This window comes from Akebia trifoliata, chromosome 3 (assembly GCF_017979445.1).
Source record: "Akebia trifoliata isolate Shusen 1 chromosome 3, ASM1797944v1, whole genome shotgun sequence".
NCBI lineage: Eukaryota > Viridiplantae > Streptophyta > Magnoliopsida > Ranunculales > Lardizabalaceae > Akebia > Akebia trifoliata.
The window spans coordinates 50799624-50813597 of NC_141377.1; the positions used below are offsets into that span (position 1 = coordinate 50799624).

General features: G+C 35.7%; 1 protein-coding gene across 1 annotated transcript; it reads right to left on the bottom strand.

The window, feature by feature from the left end:
* Window positions 1-821: 821 nt before the first annotated feature.
* On the bottom strand, window positions 822-11857 carry LOC147407761 (pyrophosphate--fructose 6-phosphate 1-phosphotransferase subunit alpha). Its single transcript, XM_086436504.1, has 19 exons — window positions 11699-11857; window positions 10030-10202; window positions 9485-9597; window positions 6800-6874; window positions 6292-6405; window positions 6139-6206; window positions 5927-6010; window positions 5339-5392; window positions 5027-5107; window positions 4822-4915; window positions 4640-4713; window positions 4393-4503; window positions 4242-4286; window positions 4097-4153; window positions 3258-3362; window positions 3050-3166; window positions 2688-2791; window positions 1670-1835; window positions 822-1267 (listed from the first exon to the last, which is right to left on the bottom strand). Exons 1-19 carry the CDS (start codon window positions 11786-11788, stop codon window positions 1139-1141), a joined length of 1854 nt encoding a protein of 617 aa, XP_086292630.1. The 5' UTR covers window positions 11789-11857; the 3' UTR covers window positions 822-1138.
* Between the last annotated feature and the right edge of the window lie 2117 nt (window positions 11858-13974).

Below are 13974 nucleotides of genomic sequence, written 5' to 3' on the forward strand. Positions count from 1 at the left end.
ATATGAACTCTAGAGGGGTGTCCATGTGAGTCTGACAAGCCTTACTAGCCGAACTCTCTGGTGTGCATGGCCTCTGGTCCTGCATGGGAAGAAAAGTTGTGTATAGGAGACTAAAGAATTGATTTACTATTGTAACAGGGAATGGATTACAAACATTCCTTTGGCATGGCCCAAGAGTGTGTCATGGTCTCTCTCTCTCTCTCTGCCTTCATAGGGGGAAAAGTTGTTTATGGGAGACTAGAGAGTTTATCATGCACTGTATAGGGAATGGATTACAAACATTCCTTTGGCATCCTGAAGGGATCCTATTTGAAGGTACGAGTTGCCCCATGCAGCCATGTTTTGGAAGCTGATCGTAAGGTTCCTGCTCGCCATGAGTAATTGTAACTGACAGGATGAGATTCTCAGCTGGTAACAATGTTTTTGAAAACTGATTTCAGATTCTAGATTGTAATTTTTCTTTTATCAAACCTATTTCTACAGTTTTAATATGAAATGTTAAATACCCAACTGGAAAAAACGTTGCATTATTGCAAAAAACTAGTCCTCTTATGTCTGATTTTGACCTTTTTTTTTTTTTTTTTTAAATTGATTATGGAAGAATCTCTTTATAATCTGAAGCAAATGAGCCAAGAATCAGAATCAGATCTTGGAATCCAAACCAAATGCTCCATGGTGTTTTGGTTCATTTACAGTTCTTGATGCCATTGCCATCGTGATGTTTCAGATCCATGAGGTCCACAAATCAATCTGCATAGGCTGATTTTATGTATAATAAAAATACAAAACAACACATGGTAAAACTTAGGCACTACACACACTGAAAAAAGGCAAATCTTTCTAATAAACAAACTTATTCGCAAAACATCTAGATAATTATTCCCATGAAAACAAAAAGACTCGTCATCTAGAATTTTCAATCCTAAAACAGATCCCAGAAAGCCGGAAAGACAGACAGTGTTTTCTCATATCAAACGATCCTAATTCAAAACATCCTTCGAAAATAAAATTAAGGTAAAATAAGAGCACAACCAAAAGACAATAGAGCACAACTAGAGCTTCACTTCAGGCACCATGATCAGTAACTCTAATTAATGAAGTTACCACTAAGGAAGCTGGACAAGTCCTAAATATAATTTTATATGGGTCCCTGACCACTGAATGAAGGTGTCGACATTACAGAGAGAACATCTGTCACAGATGCCATAGTACTTAGCGCTGCTTTCAGTACATCCTGTGAGCACCCTGGCTTTACAATGTTTCTGACCTGCCATACATAAAAGGAAAAAAAAAAAGGCTTAACATACGGACAAGAAATTTTAAAAATAAAAAATAAAAATTCAAGTAAATAAACAATAAAAGAGGTTGGTACAGAAATTTGAGATTTTCAATACAGCCCCACTTAACAGAACTCTGAATCTTGTTTAAGTTAAAAAATATTTAGAGCAGTGAAAAGGTGTACAATTTTGTAATCAATAGCATTTAATAACTAATGAAAAAAAAGAATCAAGAGTAGTGAATGAAATAGTGAGGATATAGTCAAATATAAAGCCCCAATCTATAGTGATATTCTGTGAAAGTTGTTAATGAAGAGCACTGAATGACTGTATATAAAACATATACTATATATTATTTCAAATTAAAGAGGCAAAGGTGGAAACCAGAGCACCTTGTCAAGATATTCCTGTAGCTTCTTAATCCGGCCCATGTAGTCTTGGTCCTCAACACATAGGGTCACGGTTTTGGAATCGGCACCAGGACCATCAAATTGAAGAGGCCCAGGGTTTCTGTAGACATCATCTATCAAGAATTTCGTAGCATTTTGTCTCAGCAACCTGTAACCCACAGCCCCCCAATTGTTTCATGAGAACCAAAAGGATAGGAAAATGTTGTTTATGTAACATTTATAAATTTTTTATAATCCATCATACAAAAAGAAAACTATTATCAAGCACAAATATATGAATCGGCTTAGAAGAGTATTTAACCAAAGGTTTCTAGTTGTCTCCAAGTCTCAGCAAAGATGTCTTGGCTTGCATAGGCACACTTGGTTGAACCCTGAGTTTATGGGTACACCACATGAGCTTAATAAATTCAAACTGTAATGTGCATGCCCATTTTAAACCATTAGTTGTTAATAGACGAGAAAATTTATGCTATATAAGTTACTAAGCTTTTGATATATATATATATATATATATATATATATATTAAAAGGGTTACCAAGCATTTGAATTTTAGGCCCCAAGCATCTATTTTAATGCGTGAGCGTAGATTCATGATTACTCATATTGATGCCCAATTCAAAATGGATGAACCTAGGAAATGGAATTGACACGTTTTCTAGCATTTATCTTTTTCTGGTAGTCAAACTTCATAATTGAATCCGTGGTTGCCTCATACAAAATCAAGCTTCTAATTTAAATTAAACCTGTTGTTTTCTCCAGTGTTTACTAAAAATTCCACCCAGAAAAATATATCATAAAAGTTCATCCCAGGCTTCAGAGAAATCATATATCCGAAGTGCATTAAATGCATTATAGGGAAAAAACAAAAGCAAAGGCAAGGTAACCGATATCTAAAATGCCCCTGTAGTCCATTAATGTGCCAAGCCATATGAAGACTCTCAGCAGGACTTCAAGAAGTAAGCATCCATTAAAAATTAAGTCATGGAAATAGAGACATACTCATATGCTTTGCCTCTCAAATCCACAGTAGCAGGATGAACAGCGGGTTTTCCAATCAAGGAGGCCCCTGGACCACGTGACCACCGCTTTACAGTCATCATTGCCTAAAGATTAACCAAACACGTTATAATCCACAACCATTTCAGGTAACACACCCCAAAAAAAAGAAAAAAAAGACGCCCTCCACTAGAGTGAACCCAATACAAGTTCTAGTGAACGATTTTTTTTTCAAGGAAAAGAGCAAAAACACAATCATAATTTGTTTCAACGTTCCTGAAAACTCAATGTTAGGGACACAAATTAAAACTACAACTAAACATTTGATAATAAAAGTATAAAATGGAGAATACAACAGATCCTACCGTTATTGGAGCAGCACCACATTTCCACTTGTTCACGGGATTTTTCAGGTTGGTTACAGTTGCCAAGTAACCATTCAAACCAGCTGCTAGAATGTGATAGACAATGTGCCCAAGAACCTGCATGAATACAGTTTTGTCATTCTAGGGTATGGACCCCAGAAACAAATGAACAGCAATGAACGGGAAAGCACCAGTAATGAAAACCTACATAGGCATAGTCACAATCAAATTTTGATGGTAAAGATCCCCGAGCTTGGTAGCCAAAGAAGTGGCAGATAGCATTAAATTTCTTCCCCTTATATGTGCCTTCTTTCTGTTCAGATCATCAAATGAAAAAATACAACAAAATGCCTTAAGGTCAAACATAACCCAAGCAGAGGAACAACTCTTTTCAGTTTGTTAAGTCATTTCTTTTTTATAAGCTATTTTGGCATACAGAATTGTACAAGGAACAACGAAAGAGACCCATTTAAAAGGGGGGAAATCACTTTCAAGCCCTTTTCTTTAGTTGTTTTTTTGTTCCACAGTCGTAAGGGCAATGAAGTATGTTCCTCCTCTCATAATGATTAAGCCATAACTGAAAAAATTAGGGTCAGCTGAATGAATATTGTTCCCCCATTCAATTCTGTCGAAAGCCACATATTCTGTTATGTATCTTTTTCTTCTGAAATGAAAACTTAAATATACCAGCCAGTTGAGGGAAGAAGAACACAGAGAGTCATGGATAAAAACTAGGGAAAAATAGATAAGTAATGCTTGAGAGGAGAAAATGACGAAAACATCGACCAAAACGAAATTGTGAGTCACTGATATAAACTAGTGAAGAATAGATAAGTAATGCATGAGGGGAGAAAATGACGAGAAAACATCGAGCAAAACAAAATTGCAAGTACTAATATATAAACTAGTGAGGAATAGGTAACTAATGCATAGTGGGAGAAAATGAAAAAATGAAGTCTAAATAGTTTTCTAGCACATGCATTTGACATGGGAGTTCGCCAAATAAGAATCAGAATATAAAGGAGTCTCGAATCTCTTAAAACCTACCAATCGCTTGTTCATTTCTGTTTCCACTAAATGCGCAAGAAGTTTCTCTGTCTCAATCTGGAGAAGAAATCATGGAACGTAAACTAGTGAGAAAGATTCATCATACCCTTTTTTATACCAATACCAAGATCTCAAGTCTCCATACCTGGGATAATTGTGCAGAATCATCTGATTCAGGATGAAGAAGAAGCTGCACCACAAAGGTTGCATTCTCAGTATAGCATCGTAAACAATAACCTTCAAATATAACGGCAAGAAGCTCTTGATAAATGAAACCGTTAAAGAGAAAATAGAACCTGTTTCTTGATAAAGGGTGGCAAAAAATCGAATAAGGCCGATGCCCAGGGTGAAAGTTGTGAAGAAATGTTATCAACATTAACTCCTTGCCTGTGCAAACTGTGAATTTCCTGGGGTAGTTACAAGACCAAAGCATGATCTCATGTTAACAAGTCACCATCTTCCATTTCTGCTTAATGAAAGATATGCAATTACAGTGAAGATTCATATAAAAAAATGCAGTTTATTTTGTATCACGTGGGCTACCTGCAAGAGAGCGTATACTTCAGGAATGTTTTCTATAAGCCCCTCAGGCAGAAGGATGACTCCATGATACTTGTCTGCAATAATTAAAGAAAATTGATTTAAAAAAATATATGAATATAATATTATAAAAAACAAAGAGGAAAGAAACAAGAAAAATAATGTGTTGATTCGACAATTCCAACCATGTTCTGCCCTGGCTTGAACTGCATCACAAACTTGTGTTGTCAAGTCAAAAAGAGTGAGCTTTGAAGAAGCCACCTCCTCACCCAGGATGACCTGAAAGAAAGAACGAAATTTTTTTTTGCAGCAAACCAAGTCTTACTCAGGACGCAGATCTTGAACAATATCATTTCTAACTAAAGGATATGTCAAATAGGGAAAGCTGACCATATTCGGATGTGACTGGAGAGTGCATTCCAAGGCAACATGTGAAGCCTTCCGGCCCATGAGTCGAATGAAATAGTAATACTGAAGGAACAAGAGGGTATCATTAGTGCTATGGAATTCTATAAAATAAGTTAAAAAGAATATGGGTATTAAATAAATAAAGCTAATTGAAACCACAGCTTGAGACATCCACTTGTTAAACAATTCTATTTCTGTTTTTTATTTACATTACACGTCTAGAGCGTGAAAGATAGATAACATGATATCATTAGCTCACTCAAAGAATCAAATCATATGAATTGAGACAAGTACCTTCTCTGCAGAGAGAGCATCTGTACAAACGTTGCTGATGAGCTGGGAATTGACCTGAAGACAAGAAATCAGAAAGAAACAAGCTTCAATATATCTTACAGGTGTATAATTTTTCTTTGGTTGGAAGTTCAGTAAATTGCATATAATCTACAGTAGATTATGGGTAATAGGAGAAAATTCAAATATTCCAAAGCTAAATGGAAACACCCTTTAGCATATAGACTTGAGAGAGAGAAAGAATACAAAATGTTTTGAGATATTCTTTAATCAACAACACATATATGAACAGTCTAAGGGACTATCATTGAATCTCCAAAAAAATCACATAACAGTCACCCATATCCAGATGTACTTTCTTTTTATGGACCAGCTTACTGTCATATTATTTATTAATTGTCATCCCAGGCTTAGATTTTTTGTAATAAAAAATATTTGAGTAAAACTTTGTAACAAAGTGGAGGGTAAAGACAACTGCTTCTCCACACAAATAAAAAAATGTGGTGAAAAACAAAATCCATTAGCTTTTAGAAACACATGAAGGTAAATTTCTTGCACTAATAAAGAGTAAAAGGATCATGTGATTAATACCTTACAGATTGTATCAAAACCAACATCTGTTTCAACAAATTGGTTTTTAAGATCTCCATTCAATGTAACAGGAACTCCAACCACCTGGCAAGGCCAAATCGTGTAGTAACAAAAAAGTGCAGTAAGAAACAAATATAAAACCTAAAAAGTCTATTAACTTAGATATGGTAAAACTGAAGAAGTCTGAAAATACATCCCAAAGTTCAGGGTACCTTTGTACGGCATTTTGCTTCTGCAAATATCTCTGCAAGTTGAGCAGCATCTGTGTTTGATGTAACACCTTCACGAACAACAATTATTTACATGTAAGAAACATTCTATGAACTGACAAAATAGTCAATCAACAAGCAAACTATTAGACATACCTCCAATAATAACAAGGCCATCTAAATTCAGAGCTTTGCATGTGGTTAATGTGGCATTTACTTGCTCGGTTGTTCTAATTTGATCCATTGTTCGACCCAGCATATCGTAACCACCTTCAAAATCACAGATCATATTTGATAGATATGTTGGATCAATAGCTTCATATGGTAAATTGAGTAGACAAATTGAGAGATGTGTTATAAAGGAAATGCTAAAATTTCCAGTATTTAGTACTTTCTTAGGAGCAAACAGGATCGTGTGTGGAAGAACTTCTGATTAAAAAAATTCCATTTTAAATAAGTAATAAAAAAATAAACTGATTTCAAACCAGCGACGTAAAACCCTATGCAAGTGTAAATCCACCATAGATTGCACCAGTGCAGAGCTCAGACTAGCAGATGTCAAAAAGTTATAGCCAAATCTAGAACGTAAACAATTCTGGTTGGCAATGGGGTTTCTCAAAGCCCACGTGTACACACAGGAAAGTAATAGGAATCGGTCAGCTACCTTGATTTTTGTACGTAGAAAGAACATCTTCTGTGATCTCCAGTGTTTTCTGTGCAAACAAACCTTCTGAACCACCTGTTGTCAGAAACGAGGATGCATCAGTTTTTTGGAATTTTATTTAACTAATTGATAATGACTTGGAAGGAATTGAAAAAGTAAACAGACTTCTAGTGAGACCCTTAATGAGCACATTATGGATCCTGAAAAGAACAAAGACCACTATCCCAACAAGAAGATAGATGGATCCTATTTGGAGATGCTTAGGTAGCATAAGTTCATAACCAGGTTCTGACCTAAGCAAAGACAGATCAAGGAAATCCATTTACAGAAGCTACAACGGATATAACGTGAAACGCCAAATCAATTTACATGCAATATCATAGTTTCTGGGTCTGGACCGTGGACCACTATCCCAACAAGAACATAGATGAATCCCATCCGGAGATGTTAGGTGTCATAAGATCATAGCTAGAAGCTAACCTAAACAAAGACAGAGCAAAGAAATAATCAATTAACAGAAGCTACAAAAATATAAAGTGAAGCACCGAACAATCTACAAGCAATGTGTTAGTTTCTAGTGTGGCCCATGGAGAGATACAAAGGCTTGGATGTGGACTTGGGGTTCCAAGAAGAATCCATGCAATAACACATGAACGAATGAATGCATCACCAACACGCCCCAACCCTCACAAATATATGCATGCATACATATTTTGACACACCATTCACAACACATCATTTGACGTGCCCCATTTGGAAACGAATATTGGGCTGGTTTTTTTTAGAGGGTGAGCTCCTTGAGGAAGAGATCCCCTCACAAAAAATCTCCAAAATGTTCCAATTCTGACCCTAAGAAAGTTGTGGTTGAAGCTGACTTTTAGTTGTATGGTCTGTATTTTGTGAACTTCAACTAAGTTTTAATAGGGTTAGAACCCATGCTGAGGAACTTATCCTCAACAAAATCACTAATCTGCACAAGGCAATGTTTGCTTCACAGAAAACGCCTGCCCTGGAAACTTTTATCCCAAATGTGTGTTTCCAAGAGTTAGCTTCACTGCAAAACTACAGAACCCTCAACCTCACAGAAAAAGAGGAAAGGCCATAGAATTCTCTCCGCTTGAAAGCACTACTTGATTATTTAGTTATATGGTTTCTATTCTGTTGTATTATGGTTCTATGTTTAGTTTTTTATCTGTTTAATATTAAAAATTAAAAAGAGAGATACACTTGAACCCAAGAAAGCCGATCAGCTGCTATTCCTATATTTGCATTTTTTTTTTCTTTTTTTTCTTCTTCACTGCTTTGTCGATCCCAGCGAAATAATAAAATGATCTTGAGTTCGGCATAGGACACATCTCCAAATGAAAATCCCTCACACCTTGAAGCTCTCTGGTCTTTCTTGTAGTTAAACACCTTCATAATTTTCATTTTATTTAATTTTCACCCACTCATGCATTACATGTTCTGCTTTTCAATCCATATCTACAGATCATTACACATACCCTTTTAAGAAGAACAACAGTCACTCTCATTCAATATTAGCAGAATCTCCCCATTGATCTCACAAAATTATCATTTTTAATTTGGTGAAACAGTAAAACACTTGACAAGTGCTAGTTCCAAAAAAGATACGACTCTGGAAATAGAGTAATGGAGATGGGTTATTTTTTTCCTTTCTATTTTTCTTTTATTCATAATTGTGTCAAAACTCCTTATTGCATATTCAATTTTGACAAGGAAGTTCTCCATTTCCTCTCTAAGATGACCAATGGATATTTGCATGTGTTGATTATAGTTCACCATGGAGGTTGGTCACTGGTCAATCATTGAATAAATTGAATTTAACTGTAGGTGGGTCTCAAAAGAATGGATTGGATCAGCAAATACCAAAATGTATGTACAAAAACAGATATAAGCTATCAAAAGAAGATTTGCAGGAAAAAATCTCTCTGCCAAAAACTTTTCATGGCGCACTTTTTGAGCAAAACAAATACATCCAAGAGGAACTGTAGAAGCACAGCATTTCCAGAAGAGCATTAAAAATACAATAAAACAAAATGATACAGCTGACAATCTTCAGGAAAAGAAAAACATGCATACAAAACTGATGAAATATAGTTTGCAACTTAGTCACCAGAAGTGGAACAAGTGCAAAAACAGATTTAGACACAACTGAAGATGCAGTTAGCATCAAAATGTACAGATTTTCAAGGCAAAAGTAATACATTTATGATATGCCCTAACATGATGCAAAGTAATAGAACACATGGAAAGTGCCAACAGATGATATTGCCTCTCAATTGAAACTCCACAAGCCAACCAAACTAAATAGGCAATTGACCTTTTGAAGCGGCTTTATTAATGTTGAGGATCCAAACTAACAGCTACAATGAATTCATTGTACAGCAAAAACTAAAGAACAATAGTTTACACATGATGGGGAGATGAAAAACAATTTGAAAGACACAATGGCGAAGCATAACAACTTTTCAAAAAAAAAGAACATCCAGCCTAGCCAGCTAATATGGGAATTGAAAGAATACATGAACTTCATGAAAAATGGAGTCACAGTTATAACCTAAAATGCTTAGCCTAGAATAAGTTATTTAAACACCTTTAAAGGTAAGCAAAATGGAATTTTGTGCAGACCAAATACTAAAAATTGAGATAGAAAATCTAGCTTACCCAGAAATCCAAGCAAAGTGCTATTAGGGTTATGAATCTTAAGAGCACTGTGAAGACCCCATATGACATTGTGCCCTCCGGGAGACTGTCTCCCACAGAAGACCACTCCAACCCTGTGAGAAAACATTTGAAATACGTAAGTTGAACACTAATTGCTCACCAAGATGATATGGACATATGGTAGAAGCAAGTTTCACCAATTATGGACAAAGAAGCTATAAGACTCAAGTTCTAAAGCGGTATGAGGATTCCTATAGTTTCTTCTAATGAAATTGTGTGATGCCTTATTTAAATGATGTTCCCCTTAACTCAATTTTTGCCACATATCTCGCCATCATTCAAATGACGCCACCCACAATTTCATTTTCACCACTTATATGAAGGTAAAAGTGTGCAAGACTATAGTCTAATAAACAATAATTCAGATCAATTCCACTTTGTTTAATCAAACTTCCGTACAAGGCTCGCTCTAAGAAACATTGATATTTGGCCAAAATAATATGTACTAAAAGACATGAACCTGGTGATAATCATCAAACACGCACCGGATTGAGGGATGCTCTGTTATGATCTGAGCATCAGGGACCTTGGCGGTTGCCCTTAGAAAATGAGCCAAAGGCTGACCATATGTGTGAGGAAAAGACCGGCTGATGGTGTGAGCACCAGAGGGATCAGCAGCAATAGTTGCATCACCAAATTCTACCCTGACTGTAGTTCCCTGTATTCATGAAATAGTAATCCTATGAGTATGACAAGACAAAGGGCCTACAATCTCATAAACCTCAAACAGAAAAAGTAACATCAATCAAGTTAAGAAATAAGAATTAGAAGAAAAAGAAGAAAAAAAAATTACTTCGAAGGTGATTATGAACAGTATTTAAAAAAAAAAGGGAACCATTATACTCTGTTTCATTCTCAGACACATTGCTAAACAAAGGTCATTTATTAGTCCTAAATACATGGACATGCTTACTTTTCAAATGGAATAGAGATCCATTCTGAACAAAACAGGGATCAAACAATCCATAGTGAACAAATATGGATTGCAGAACCATGAGTACATATTTCTAGATACCAGTGACATCAACGATTTCTCTTCGAGACTTATTTAACAAAATACATGATCATACTTCATCATTATGCACATTGTGGACTGATAAAATGTTCACTCTGTTTTTACTGTTCCTATCACTGAGTTACAGATCTCATTAAAAACACGCTTACTGATCAGAAGGAAAAAAATAATAATAATGAAATTTCTATGGGGTACATATTTCATATATACTCTTAGATTTAAATCTTCTGTAAGGTGTCAGATATTGTATCCCTACTCAAAATTCCATAGTGGGGAGTAAGAATGATCAAATACAGTAAGCATGATTTGAAATACAGGAAACATGTTCTCATCACACCAACCCTCAATCCTGCTTTTTCAAAAAGATGTTAACTTTCAGCCGATTGGATTGAAAGCACTTTGCTTGGTTTCTTCTTAGCATCATCCGATTTGTCTCAGTATCGTGAAACAACGGATTAACAAGTTGTCTCAAATCACGTGCCTCTTAAAAGTCAGTCGATTGTGTCATTCTTGAACCACACGACTCAAATAAATAGGAAAACTCGTCCGAGACGCCTCAGTCTCATTCATGGACGAGACGTCAAAACATACTTCTTAGTTTAGCTTTTAACTTCAGTATACATTTTAGTACATCATTTATGCAACAATTTAATGGATCTGAATGAGCAGCAATTTAAAAATAAAATAAGACTAAACTTCCAATTTTCAAATAAATAAACCTCCACCTTTAAAACAAATCAAACCTCCAATTTTCAAAAAATAAACTAGACGGAGAAATATATGAAGCAACGACAGTGATTCATACTGATCAAACAAACTGGATGTATAAGAAAGTCTTTACAACGCCAAATAAAATATCAAAACAAACTGATCTGAACTCTAAACACGGTTTCTAATCGATTTGGCCTCATTCAAGCAGATCGAATGACCAATCTAAGCTCACAATCCGTCAAAGATTCAAAACTACAAAGAGACCACCACCACAACACGCGATCCATGAATCATCTAGTTTCATAATAACCAAAAAAAAAAAAAAATCGATCCAGAACTTCGATTAAAAATGGTATAGTTAAGAGAGAAGATCTAGAGTGAAAGTAGAGAGAAAGAAACCCTAAATCAAAGGGAGAAAGAAGACAAACCTGGAGGCATGGAGGAATCTCTGGCTCATAGAGAGAGCGATGTTTTTGCAGATCTGAGAGTTCTCTGGGGAGGCCATAATCCGAATCCATCGTTATTGCTGTTTTTACAATGTTTCTTCTCTTTTGGCCTCAGTGGACTCTGAAGGGACGGTTTTTATAGTGGGAGGAAATACTATCAAGTATCAAAACGCCACCAGTTTAGAGCCAACTACCAGTGGAGTCCAATTACTAAACTGCCACATTTTGTTTTTTATTATCACGAGAATGCCATTGCTGCAGGGAAATGACTGAATTACCCTCCTACCCTCTTATGCTAGATTTGGTCAGACCAACGACCTTTGCTAATTAATCACCACTCATTTCATAAAATTTACAGGTGTACCATTTTGACATCTTATGTGATTTCCCCATGTGTCTTTCTTTTCCTTTTTCATGTGTCTCGCAGTTGTAAACATTGCTTTCAATTTTGTTATTTTTTATAAAGATATATATGTATTGAATCAAAGTATAAAAATATAAAAAAGGTAAAAGGCCCTGTTTGGTTCATCATATAAATCATTTAAAAATAAAAATATATAAATAAATAAATTGTTTAGTCAAATCAATTTTCTTTTGTAAAAATATAACAAAATAATTATCTTGAACCAAATACAATACCAAGTATCATTTCTTATTATATAATCTGTTGTGGAGATTTTATTTGATACATCTGCCCTTCTGTTTTTACTTTTTTTCCTTCGACTTATTTTAGTTCAATTAAAATTTAAAAACAGTTTTATAATGTTTAATGGTTACTTTTCCCTAACCCCTCACTCCTCACCCCTCATTTATTTAATTGGACTATGCATCTCATGGTCAAATATTATACTTAGGGCACAATACTTTTAAGAAATAAGAACTATCAAAAGAGTACTTTAACAATCGAGTCGACTACACTCAACCAAATTTGAAGTTGACGAGTTTTAAACTTTGCTTATGGTCATAAATATTTAAACCATTTTTTTGAGGAATCTGCATTCCCTTTAATAAGACATAATCCCTGCGATCAAACAGACCCTAAACATAAATAGGATGGAGTAAGTCATTATTTACAATAAATATTTGTATCTCTCGTTCTAAAAAAAAAACCTCCAAATAATTAGAGTTAAATCATATTTTTCTATAAGTTCTAGAGTTTAATTGTTAATAAAATAAAATCAATAAAAATGAGGCTGCATGCCAAATTATGGCCTCACCTAGACCAACACCAAGGGTAAGTTTGTAATCATGCAAACCACTTCTCCTTCGATGACAGACAGTTTACTTGTTTCTTAATTCAGCGGAAGGATATTTTCGTAATTTGATTAGAGCAGAGGCTTTTTACCTCTTACGTAACACTCGAGCAGAATACATTCCCTATTAACCTACCTAACCCCACCAATAATTTTCGGCTTTTGCTTTTGATGAACTCGGCGCGGCTCCATGACTTTGAGCCGTAAGTCTAAGGGATCTCGACGAGATATTCTTTCTATTTTTTCTTTGAACTTCTTAGTATATAGTATATAGTATTATTGGTGGAAAGTGATGAGATAACAATGATCCTGGTATCACGGCACATGGTCTACATGTTTTCGATGGGCCCATCAAATTGTTAAGCGCCCAGTATTATCTTATCAATGGGCTGCGACTTGGGCGGCAGGGGCAGAGCTAGGCTTTTGTGGGGGCAACTTTAAGAGTGGAAGGTCGTGTGTGTGTGTGTGTGTGTGTGTGTCAACAACTTTAGGATTTTTTATGTACTGATGTTATCTATCGTAATAGGTCATAACCTCTAGTAGACTTTGAAAATACTATGTGTATCTATTTGATTTTTAGGAAGAAAGACATACAGATGCTTTACCTGCTTTTGGTCCAAAGGCTAGTCTGCAAGTCCAAAAGGTAACGGAACGGATAGGGTGGGGTGTTCTCCTGTCTTGTCTTTTGTCAATAATTTCTGCTTTAGCCTTATTGCGAAGCAAGGAATGGTGGAAGGCTAACAGCTAAATATAGAGCTTGATGTCATAGAAGACGCGGAAGCTTTCTCCGAAATCTATGGCTTTATGTATTGGGCGATCTATGACTGGTCCTTCGAAGGGGTCATGGCTGAAGCACAGTTTCAGTTTTGCCGAGCTTGGAGCGTCCTGACCGAAGACGTCCGAAAAAGAGCTTCAGCCTCGGCTTAAGAGCGTCTCTTCTCTAGGGGGGGAGAGAAAGGGCATTGTAAATCCGCCCCAATTGGATGGGTTTTCCCAAATTAATGG

What these genes read in the sequence shown, in the direction of transcription:
- LOC147407761 (XM_086436504.1), bottom strand. Translation starts at nt 11,788, where the DNA reads ATGGATTCGGATTATGGCCTCCCCAGAGAACTCTCAGATCTGCAAAAA. An exon ending in AAGTATACGCTCTCTTGCAG is followed by an intron (nt 4,504 to 4,639) that starts GTAGCCCACGTG and finishes TAACTACCCCAG; the next exon opens with GAAATTCACAGTTTGCACAG. An exon ending in TTGATTGTGACTATGCCTAT is followed by an intron (nt 3,167 to 3,257) that starts GTAGGTTTTCAT and finishes GTATTCATGCAG; the next exon opens with GTTCTTGGGCACATTGTCTA.